The following is an 11,563-nucleotide window of genomic DNA, read 5'->3' on the forward strand; positions in this document are numbered from 1 at the left end:
GGAGGGGTGGGAAATCTCAAAGTGCAGACCGAGGAAAGCAGGTGCCCCCTGCCCGGAGCCTGTGGGCCCAGGGGAGCTGAGGCAGGCTCACTGCAAGTCGCTGTCCTACCTTAGTGGTTAGGGGAGCATATTTGCCTGTCTCTTGTCGGTCCTAAATTAGAGTCAGGGACACAGATTAGGGGAGCTGGTGGTCACTCCTCAGGCCCTGGCTATTTTGGAGCGATTGTTACAGGGTTATCGTCTGGCTTCCTGCATGGCTACTAGAGCTTGCAGGCAGGCCTTCTGGGCAGGTGGCCACAGGCTGTGGGTCAGAATTCTATCTCATGTATGGTCTGGCCATCCGTTTGCCGTGCAGTCTCTCAACAAAGGAGGTCAGGCCAAGGCTGGAGCTGAGACGGTCCGGCCCTATGCTCCCAGCGGGCAGTGCCCCCTCCTCTGAGAGGCGGCTCCACTCTAGCCAGACCCTTGGACGAAAGTCCTGCAACCCCTTGCTCGCTAAAATCCCCTGGACAAGTTTTGCAACCGTTCCCTGCCTCAGCTTCCTCCCCTGTGAAATGGGGGTGTTGGCGGGGCCTACCTCATGGGGTCGCGGTGAGGACTGATGAGACAGTCCACACAGAGTGCTGAGGGCAATGGCCGCGCAAGGAAAGCACTGTCAGCATCATTGTTGTTACCCTCACCATGTATTGCTGTCTTTCAGGCTCCCTTGTTCATTTTTACTTTCTTGTTTAAAGAGTAGCTCCCAGACGAAAAAGCTGTAGGAGGGCAGAGGCCTCATCTTTCCTAGTGATCAGTGTCTTAGGAGAGGCTCAACTATAGTTAATAGTCACTAAATTGTTAAATGTATGAATAACGGGGGTGCCTGGGTGGTTCAGTCGGTCCAGCATCTGGCTCTTGGCTCAGGTCATGACCTTGTGTTTCGTGGGATCGGGCCGCACATTGGGCTTCCCACTGGCAGTGAGAAGCCGGCTTGGAATTTGAGATTCTCCCTCTCCCTCTCTCTCTGCCCGTCCCCTGCTTGCACATGCTCTCTCTCTCTCTCTCTCTCAAAATAAATAAAATAAAGTTAAATAAATAATTTAAAAACGTTAACTTAAAAAAAGTTAAATATATGAATAACTCTATGTATGCGTCATCAATGATTGACGTTTCTCACAACCCCCTCCTCCAGTTCACTAATTTGCTAGAGCGGCTCACAGAACTCAGAGGAACATGTTACTTACCCGATCACTGTTTCATTACAGAAGAATGTAATGTAATGGAGACACGTCGGCCAGGTGTGAGGATAGGACGTGGGGCCTCCGTGCACCCTCCAGGTACGCCGCTCTCTCGGAACCTCTCCGATCCCATCCTTTGGCATTTTTATGGTGGCTTCATTACATGGGCACGATTAATTAAATTGCTGGCAATTTGTGAGCAACCCAACTTTTCAGCCACTCTCTCTTCCCTGGAGGCCACTTCATCAATATAAACCCAGGTGTGGTTGAAAGGGCTGTGTTAGAAATATCAAGACACCTTTGTTGCTCTTAAGAAACTGCAAGGGCTTTAGGGGGACTGTGCCAGGAATGGGGCTGAAGACCAAATGTGTATTTCTCATTATAAATCACACCAGTGATCATGGTGAGGCAAATAAATCAAGAAAGAAGGGGCATACAGGAGGGGTGTTCAATTTTCGGGTCAGGTTACCATGGAAGGCCTGAGAAGGTGACATGGAAGGAAAGGCCAGCGGGCAGTGGGGGACAAGACCATGTGGCTACCAGAGGAAGAGCATCCCCGGTAGAGTCATGGGAGCCCACGTGGACGGAGCAGCATAAGCAAGGAGGGGGGCACGGATGGGGACGGAGAACGTGCACCGTAGGGCCTTTGCTTTGACTTTGCGATGGAAATTACCGGAGAGTTCTAAAGGGGAGGGACACATCAGACCCACCTATTGACCCAATTACACCAGCCGCCAGCCATGCTGTTGAAAACCGATGACAGGGGCGCCTGGGTGGCTCAGTCGGTTGAGCGTCCGACTTCAGCTCAGGTCACGATCTCGCGGCCCGTGTGTGAGCCCCACGTCGGGCTCTGGGCTGATGGCTCAGAGCCTGGAGCCTGCTTCCGATTCTGTGTCTCCCTCTCTCTCTGCCCCTCCCCCGTTCATGCTCTGTCTCTCTCTGTCTCAAAAATAAATAAACGTTAAAAAAAAAAAAAAAAAGAAAAAAGAAAACCCATGACAGAGGGGCAAGGGTGGAGTCCAGGGAGAGGAGTCAGGAAGCCACTACAGTCATCCACGTGCGTAATGTCGTTGCCTTTGCCAACGTGTTGGCCGTGAAGGTGAAGTGGTCAGATCGGGTCTACAGCATTTGGAAGGTAGCACCTATAGAGTTTTTTCTTAGATCAGTTTTAGGTTCGAAGCAAAGGTACAGAGGAGTGTGCCCCCTGCCCCCACTCATGCACAGCCTGCCTCTCCCATCCTCAACATCCCCTGCCAGAGGGTACATTTGTTACCACCGATGAGCCCACACAACACGTCATTAGCACCGAGGCCGTAAACATCAGGGGTCACTCGTGGTGCTGTGCCTTCTGTGGGTTTGGACAGATAATGATATATATCCAACATTTTGGTCTCAGAGTAGTTTCACGGGCCTAAAACTTCTCTTTGCATCCCCTGTTCATCCCTCCTCCCCAACCCATCAGCCACTCATCTTTTCAGTCGCCAGTTTTGTCTTCTCCACAAAGTCATACAGTTGGAATCGTGTGGCATGCAGCCTTTTCAGACTGGCTTCTCTCACTTAGGAGTGTGCATTTAAGGGTCCTCCATGGGAGCGCCTTGGGGGGCTCAGTCACTTAAGCCTCCGACTCTTGATTTCAGCTCAGGTCGTGATCTCACAGTTTGTGAGCTCGCGGAGAGCACAGAGCCTGCTTTGGGTCTCTTTCCGTCTCTCTCTCCCTCTCCCAAAATAAATAAACTTAAAAAAAAAAAAGGATCCTCTATGTATTTTTGTGGCTTGACATTTCGGCTCTCTTTAGCACTGAATAGCATTCCATCATCTGGAAGGACCACAGTGTATTTTTCATTCATCTACAAAGGACCTTGGTTGCGCCCGAGTGTCGGCAGTTGTGAATAACGCCGCACTAAAAACATGCATGTGCAGGTTTTGTGGGGTCATAAATGTCGGACTCCTCTAGGTAAATCCAAGGAGCATCACTGCTGGGACAGTGGCACCCACTGCGGATGGTGAGGGTACACTCAAGTTTTGTGAAAACTCTCCACACCACCCTCCCAAGTGGCTGTGCCACCCTGTTCCCTACCAGCCAGCCGTGAACCAGAGGTCCTGGCGCTCCACGCCTCGTCAGCACTCGGTGGTGTCGCTGTTCTGGATTTCCACCCTTCACACAGGCATGTAGCGGTATCTCATTGTTGCTTGACTCTGCACGGCTCAGATGGCACAGGGCGTGGGGCACCTTCTCACGCGCTTGCTTGCCAGCTGCGGGACGCCTTCAGTGAGGTGTCCGTTAGGGCCTCCGGTTGATTTGTTTTTTGGGCAGATTGTTTCTCATTGTTGACTTGTAAGAGCTACAAAATATTTTGGACGACAGTCCTTTATCAGCTGACTTGGACAGGACTTTCTCCGTTTTGCATTGTAATGAAGTCCAGCTTATCAATTCTTTCATTGGGCACACCTTTGGTGTTGTGTCTGGAATATCACTGCCACACCCACGGTCGTCTACGTTTTCTCATTACCTCCCACAAGTGGTCTAGCTCTGCATTTTATATTGAGGTCTATGATCTATTTTGAGTTAATGTCTGTAAAGGGTATGAGGTCCATATCTGGATTTTTTGTTTGGTTTTTGCACGTGGATGTCCTTACAAATTTTGTTTAAGCAAGCTCTAGGCCCAACATGGGGCTCAAACTCACGACCCTGAGATCAAGAGTCTACCGAATGGGCCAGCCAGGCATCCACATGTTTTTTAGTGAGGAATTTTTGAGAGAAGACATAGGTACTGAGTACTGAGTCAACTAAGTACTTTGTTGGAGAGAAGAGACAGCCTGGAGAAGATATTTACAAGCCAGTTAGCAAAGAGGCACAAAGAAAGCGTTAACCAGGCTGGGGTTAGTGTCCTGTTTTAAATTAATCTAAGATTACTGGCAGTTGTGGTTCTAGCAAATGTGTTTACTGTGAAGGGTAGGAGAGAAAGAAGAAATTGGGGGCACAGACTGAGAAACTAAAGAAACAGACTTTCAGCCCCAGAATCATTAACCATGTGACTAGACTTCAGTAACGAAATCTATTTGACAAAACTATACATTTAAAATATACCTAGGGGCACCCGGGGTGGCTCGGTTGGTTAAGCGTCCGACTTCGGCTCAGGTCATGATCTCACGGTCCGTGAGTTCGAGCCCCGTGTCGGGCTCTGTGCTGACAGCTCAGAACCTGGAGCCTGCTTCAAATTCTGTGCCTCCCTCTCTCTCTGCCCCAACCCACTTGCATTCTGTCTCTGTCTGTCTCAAAAATAAAGATTAAAAACAAAAATTTTTTTAATAAAAAAGAATTTGGGAGCACCTGGGTGGCTTAGTCAGTTGGGCATCTGACTCTTGAATTTGGCTCAACTCATGGTCCCAGGGTCGTGGAGTCAAGCCCCACGTCAGGCTCTGCGCCAAGTGTGGAGCCTGCTTAGGATTCTCTGTCTCTCTCTGCTTCTCCTCCCCCAACAATTGCACACACACTCTCTCTAAAATTAGAAGAAAACAGGCACCTGGGTGGCTCAGTTGGTTAAGTGTCCAGCTTCGATTCAGGTCACGATCTCGCGGTTTGTGAGTTCAAGCCCCATGTCTGGCTCTGTGCTGACGACTCGGAGCCTGCTTCAGATTCTATGTCTCCCCTTCTCTCTGTCCCTCCCACGCTCATGCTCTGTCTCTCTCTGTTTCTCAATAATAAATAAACGTTAAAATTAAAGGAAAAAAAGAGGGGGGAGCCCCTGAGTGGCTCAGTGGGTTAAACATCCGACTCCAGCTCAGACCATGATCTCATGGCTTCTGGGTTTGAACCCCACCTTGGGCTCTGTACTGACAGCTCAGAACCTGGAGCTGTTTCGGATTCTGTGTCTCCCTCTCTCTCTGCCCCTCCCTGGCTCGCGATCTGTCTGTCTCTCTTAAAAATAAGTATTTAAAAAATTTTTTTTAAAAATTAAAAAAAAAAAGTATAGGTGTAGGGTAAAAATAATTCTAAAAATAATTCTATACACCTGAATAAACACCACCCAGGTCAAGAAAAAGACCACCTCCAGCATTCCCCAAGCCTCAAGTGCCCTTCTGGACACTCCCCTTCCCTCCCCTAACTCCTGTCATGAAATTGCGAACTCACGTCCTTCTTTTCTGCAGGTGTATAGGCATTATTTAATTTATGCCTTTGTACGCATCTGAAATGTTCCGTGACAATCTTTTCAAAAGGAGGTTCAGTGCAGTGGACAGAGTTCAGACTCTGCAATCAGCAGGACCAAGTTTTAAATGTCAGCCTGCTGGATACCTCCTAGATGTGTGACCTCCTTCAGGCCTTTCCCTCGCCGGCTTAAACAAATGCAAAGGCCCACACTTCCCAGGATTGCCGTCGGGATTGAAATCACAGACTCCATGTTTATTCAACAAGTTTACTGGGACCTGTTGGGACCTGTGCCCGGTAGAAAACAGACATGAATCAAACCTAGTCTTCACCCTCAAGAAGCTCACAGTTTACTACAGGTAACTACAAAAACATCGCAGCCAATAAGTGCTTTGAAACAGGGAGGGAAGTAAGAAGGTGTAGTGTTTATAAATCCGGACTCAAAACTTAACCGCAGAGAGAGGGAGGAGGGTGTCGAGGCCTCCCGCGCAGATGTGAGCATGGGACCATCTAGAAAGGCTCTTTCCACAGATGCAGCCACGTTCCCCTAGGTCTCTGGAGTTCACTGCAGGCTGGCCCACTGCAGGGAGGTGTAGACCACCTTACCATCAGGCTGAGGAGAACACAGGAGCAGCGTCTTTTTGACGCTGGTTCCCAGGCGGCCGGCAGAAACCAGGTCCTGGAGTGGAATGGGGTCCCCAGGAGCCCAGCACTGAGCAATGTAATGGGCGTGGAAACGAAGTGGGTCACCTGGGTGAGAGAGAGAGACATGTGGCAATTTCCAGGGGCAGAGGGCCGGAAGACGCTGGAATGTCCATAGGTAGGACATGGGAACCATCTTTGTAATCGCTATGAATATTTAAAAATAGATATTCTTGGACCCAGCAATTCCACTCGTGGAATTTTTTTCTTACAAGGATAGCACCCCTAAAATGCCGAATAAAGCTCTTCACCCTGTTATCATTTACAACCGCTAAGAAACAGAAACAACCAAGCCGCAGACTTGTTAAATTCAGGGTCTCTCAGTAAGACTGGATAGCATACAGCCTTTAAAATCGAAACGGTGTACCAACTTGGAAAAGCCAATGATACAGTGGGACAGGGGCAGGAAGCTGCCACACACCAACAGCATAATCGTCCTTAAACGACAAACCGAACAAGTAACTGAATATGTCACTGTCGTGACGTAAGAACCAGGACCACAAAGTCCGGGAAAGCCGTGAGGAACACACAGGACATCACATCAATGTCCAGGGACAAGTGACTCCAAGAGACTAAAAGAAAAAAAGAATTTACAATGGGACAGAGGAATGAATAGATGGGATAACGGAGTTAATACAGCAAAGGGCCACACAGTAAATATTCTTTTGTGGGTCATGTTACAAGTACACACCTCACTCCTGTAGCACAGCAGAAGCCACAGACCATACGTAAATAAATGCATCGGCCTGCGTCCCAGTAACTTTCTCTTTAAAAACTGGTGGGCCGCATTTGATGGGGGCTGCAGTGTGCCCCTGGATTAGATAAATGTGATTGAGCAGAGTAGGAACCAGTGGGGCACGACGCAGAAGATTAAGTGGTAGGTAATGGAAGTCTCCAAGAGCAAGGCTACGAGACATCCCATCTGACAGGGGAGTGTCATGGCAACAGGAAAACAAGGCCCAGGCTGGCAGCTGGGCCTCCAGCAAGAACCCGGCCAGGAGCCAGGCATCTCTCCGGCTGGTATGACACCTGCTGAGAAGGAAGCATCAAAGACTTGAGAAGTTACCCCAAAACTGTTCTTAGAGGCTTACTGTCGTTACAGTTCAGGAGGATTTACTGTTAGAAATATTTAAGGGGAGCCTCGGTGGCTCAGTTGGACAAACATCCAACTTCGGCTCAGGTCACGGTCTCGCGGTTCATGGGTTTGAGCCCCACGTCAGGCTCTGTGCTCAGAGCCTGGAGCCTGCTTCAGATTCTGTGTGTCTCTCTCTACCCCTCATCTGCTCACGCTCTGTCTCTCTCAAGATAAATAAATGTTTAAATATATTTAAGGGATCCAGACCTTGACTATTAATCTTCAGGGAACAAGGATTCCACGTATATTTCATACACTGAGTATGTATCATTTTAGAAATATTGATCCACTAGAGCTAACAGGCCAGTCTTGTGATTCAGTTTCAAATGTGTGATTGAGTTATTGGTGGAGTCAAACTTTTTTTAACCTGAAATTTTGTAAGTGTATTAACAGCATTAGAACATATAAACTTAAAAAGCACCCCATTTGTAGTTTTTTAGATCTGAATTAGCGGCAAGTTCTATAACCAGGAAAACCATTTTCCTTAAAAAGGAAAATATATTAAAATTTAAAATGCAGCTTATCACATTGAAAATTACTTAACTCCTTTTACAAGTGGGATCAAACTTAGACTAAGAGTCCCCTTAAAATCTGCTAGACTGAAAAGATTTATAAATTGAACTGGAAGCTTCAAAAAGAACTGGGTATTAGCATTCATATGATTAGTAAACTGATTATTCATTTTCAAAACCAAAATAATCTCTTACATGCGGGAGTCACTCACACACACACACACACACACACACACACACACAGCAGCAGCAGCAGCAAAGTAATCAAAGTGTGGTTATCTGCAGAGCACAGGGCAGGCACACTGTCCTGGGTTCCTAAGCCAGTCCCTTAGTTACGTGTTCATTCTCAGAAGAGACGCAGGCCCTCCCCTCACCTCAGACACCCCGGTCGGTCTCCAGTGAACAGCTAAGACCTGACTACTTACCAGGTGCTTCTATCTTTCTACATTCTCAGGAGGAACAAAGAGGTTGATTTTCCTGCAGACTTATTTTTCTTAACCTTTCAGTTACACAATAAAGGCACTCTTACTACAAATTCAAAAATTAACTGATACAGCAAAAGGCTGCTGTTCCTACACCTGATGCAAATTCCCTCCCAGAGGAAACCACTGTACTTGGGCTGGAGTCCGTGTTTGCACACCTTTTTCCACTTGTTTGATAGGATTCTCTTCATCTACTCACACCGTTTTATCTTAAGTTCTGTCCACATTCTTTCACTGGAGCCGTAATTTTTAATGCTACTTAAATAACGTGCATAAGACTGCACGGTAACATAAAATATAGAGTATTTTACCATACACGTTTTTGACAAGTGGTTCTTTTTCTCCCCCTTTGGTCATCTTTTCATAAGTGCACATGGACCTACGTTACTCTGACGACTAGCACCAGTGTTTAACTGCTAACCCATTCATAATCATTCTGGGGGCACCTGGGTGGCTCAGTCGGTTAAGCGTCCAACTTCAGCTCAGGTCATGATCTCGAGGTTCGTGGGTTCCAGCCCCACGTCAAGCTCTGTACTGACAGCTCAGAGCCTGGAGCCTGCTTCAGACTCTGTTTCTCCGTCTCTGCCCCGCCCCCGCTTGCGCGCTGTCTCTCAAAAATGAACATTAAAAACAATTTTTTTAAATTCTGCTTGTTTTCTAGTATTTCACTACTTTAAAGGATCCTGTGATGATGATTTCTTGTATGTTCTGTGCACATATCTAAGTGTCTCTAAGTGAAATTTGGGGGTCAAAGTAAGTGCTTAATGAAATTTACTAAACTGCCCTCCAAATGAGCTTGGGTTCCCAAGTGTCTCCTGTCCTTCCACGGGTTTCAGACGCTGAGAAAAGGCAAAAAGGAAACATGCGGACTGTGGAGGGGTTGTGAAAAAGGGGGCCACAACTGGAGGTCCCCACCCAAACTCACCAGGATAGACCAGGAAGTCACCCCCAAACTTGCCAGCAGCACTGAGGAAGAAGCCTCGCTCCCACAGGTCTCTGTAGATGCTGTAGCGAAGTTCATGGAGAGGACGGCCAGCATGGGGCCAGTCTTTGGACTGGACGCGCCAATCCAGGGGTCTAGCCTTGATGGGTCGGGGCCTAGCAGTGGCCAACTGGACCAGCAGGGCGGACCTGGGCAAGGGGGCCACCCCATCTGAAGGCCCTGGCTGGGGAGAAGAGGAACCTGGGGGAGGTGAATCCAAGAGAACTGGGTGAATTCAAGGACGACGTCTTTTCATCCTCCAGGGAGGCCCAGGCCGGGATTCCTGCCAGGATTCCCAAAAGACCTCTCCCTCCCTTCCCCTGGTCCCTGGACTCCAAGTCTCAGCCTCACCTGCTTCCTCGTGCTCTCCAGAAGCCTGGCTGGCACTGGCCTCATTCTCCGCGGGAGCTTGGTTCCCACCCACCTCCTGGCTCCCACCGGCCTCCTGGCTCCCGCTGCTCCCTGATTCCTGTTCCAGCCTCTGCTTCTTCGCAGCCTGGCCCTCTGCAATCTTCTCTAGGAGCTCCTGACGACGAGTCTCACGGGCCTCGGCTGCCAGGGCGCTTTGCTCCTGGAAGTCTTGCTCTTGCTGGCGTCTGAAGGATGCCAGAGCCTGACAAGTAAATCAGCGAGAATCCCAGGATCCAAGTATATCCCGCTTTAGAAAGCCAGGTATCCTGACCCCCTGACCCCTCCCAACCTCAAAGCCCGAACTCAGGGATGCCAATCTCCTGCACCCACATTCTTCCAGAATCGAGGACGCCCTGACTCCTCCCACCTTAGGGACCGAACCCGCGGAGTCCAGGTGACCTGCCTGTACTTCGGCAGGTCCAGGGCGTTCGCGCCCCCGGCCCGCCCCTTACCAGGCTGTGTTGGCGTGGATCCGGGCGCGGGGCGCTGACCAGGGTCACGGCACCGATCTCGGCCAGGAGCCGCGCCTCCTCGGGCATCAGCAGCAGCGGGAGGCCCAGGCGCGAGTTCTGGCGGGGCCCGCGGGGCAGGGCGCCCACCGTGCGGCCCCCCACTCCCAGACGCTCCCGCAGCGCCTGCACCGCTTCGGCCCCCCATACCAGGGAGCGGCCGTTCGCCACCTCCACCACCAGCATCCTCCTGCGGGAGCCAGGGGGACACAAAGGTCACCGACTTAGCGCTCCCACCACTTAGGGGTGGGGAGTGAGGGGGCGGGGGTTCAGCGAGGCCCCGCCCCTGAGCCTCGGGGGTGGGGCCTCGTCAAGGCAGCCTTTGCCACCTGCTGAGTCTCCAGGCCGAGCCCCGCCCCCTCAGCGATCCCGCCAGGCCCCGGGGCCGCCGAGACAAGACCCCGCCCTCCGCCGAGTCGCTGGGGCCCCCAGGACCCCGTGGTCGGCGTCCCGGCCATCTCGCCTTCAGGCTCCGAGACAAGCCTCCGCTAGTGCAGGGCCACGCCCCCTTCGGGTGGCTCGGAACTCGGGCCCGCCCCCTTCCGAAGCCCCGAGGCGCGGCCTCCGGGCCTCCTCGCACCGGGTCGGACGCCCACGGCAGAAGGCCCGCCCCCGCCCGGCGCCAGATTTCGGGCATTCGGACCGCCTCGACTCGGCCGAACTCGCAGCCCCGCCCCCTCCCGAACGCAGCGGTCCCGCGATCGGGCATCCTCGGCTCCCGTCAACCCCGCGGCCAGGCCCCGCCCCCTCCGGCCTCAAGCACTCCCAGTTGGGGAGTACCCGCCCCACTGAGCGAACCCCGCGGCCGGAAGCCCCTCCCCCTGGGCACCACGGTCCGTTCTCCGTCCGGGCGGGCTCACCCCCTCGTGAGCGCTCCCCTCAGAATGCGGCACCGTCCTCTGACAGAACCAGTTAGTCACCTCGTAAACACCAACTCGCAGTCCCGGCGGAGCCACCCCCTACGTAGCGCGCCACGCGCTGCTTCCTCCACCCCTCCGCATCCCGACCCCCTGCGTCAATTTCGTCACACCGCCACCTCAGCGAAGCGGGAAGTCTGGGATCCGCCCCCAGCGGCGCCGTAGCCCCGCCTTCCTCGTAGAGTGGAACACCTTGGCCCCGCCCTCTCGAAGGGAACGTCCCCGCCGCTAGGGTTCGGCCACTAGAGAAAGTGAGGCTTATTACCCTGGCCCCGCCCTATGGTGACGTCATCCCCCGGGCCCGCCCCGTCCGGCCGGGATGCTGTTCGTTCCGCCCCTTGAAATGTTCCAGATCGCTGCCTCCTTCGTGTTGCCTAAGTCTGTGGCCCCGCCTCCTTCTCAAAGAACGAGACTTCGCCTATCTCCTAACCTGGGTCACTGGTACCCAACTATGCTCGAAGGAAACCAACGATATGACCCCGCCCACATCCGGCCGAGGCTCTTGGCCCCGCCTACATCCGAACGGAGACCTCCGAACGGAGACCGAAG

At 51.8% G+C, this 11,563-nt stretch overlaps 1 protein-coding gene across 2 annotated transcripts; it reads right to left on the reverse strand.

Annotated features, from left to right (window-relative positions):
• Positions 1 to 5,598: 5,598 nt before the first annotated feature.
• On the reverse strand, positions 5,599 to 11,165 carry TSEN34 (tRNA splicing endonuclease subunit 34). 2 transcript variants are annotated; one of them, XM_049621476.1, is made up of 5 exons: positions 11,018 to 11,165; positions 10,041 to 10,287; positions 9,529 to 9,790; positions 9,121 to 9,378; positions 5,599 to 6,114 (listed from the first exon to the last, which is right to left on the reverse strand). In XM_049621476.1, the coding sequence occupies exons 2-5, from the start codon at positions 10,281 to 10,283 to the stop codon at positions 5,927 to 5,929; spliced, it is 951 nt and encodes a 316-aa protein (XP_049477433.1). In that variant the 5' UTR covers positions 10,284 to 10,287; positions 11,018 to 11,165; the 3' UTR covers positions 5,599 to 5,926. The 2 variants fall into 2 exon arrangements, with proteins under 2 accessions (XP_049477433.1, XP_049477434.1); XM_049621477.1 differs by having other exon boundaries at positions 10,958 to 11,165.
• Between the last annotated feature and the right edge of the window lie 398 nt (positions 11,166 to 11,563).

The sequence above is a fragment of the Panthera uncia genome (assembly GCF_023721935.1).
Source record: "Panthera uncia isolate 11264 chromosome E2 unlocalized genomic scaffold, Puncia_PCG_1.0 HiC_scaffold_19, whole genome shotgun sequence".
In the NCBI taxonomy this organism is placed as follows: Eukaryota; Metazoa; Chordata; class Mammalia; order Carnivora; family Felidae; genus Panthera; species Panthera uncia.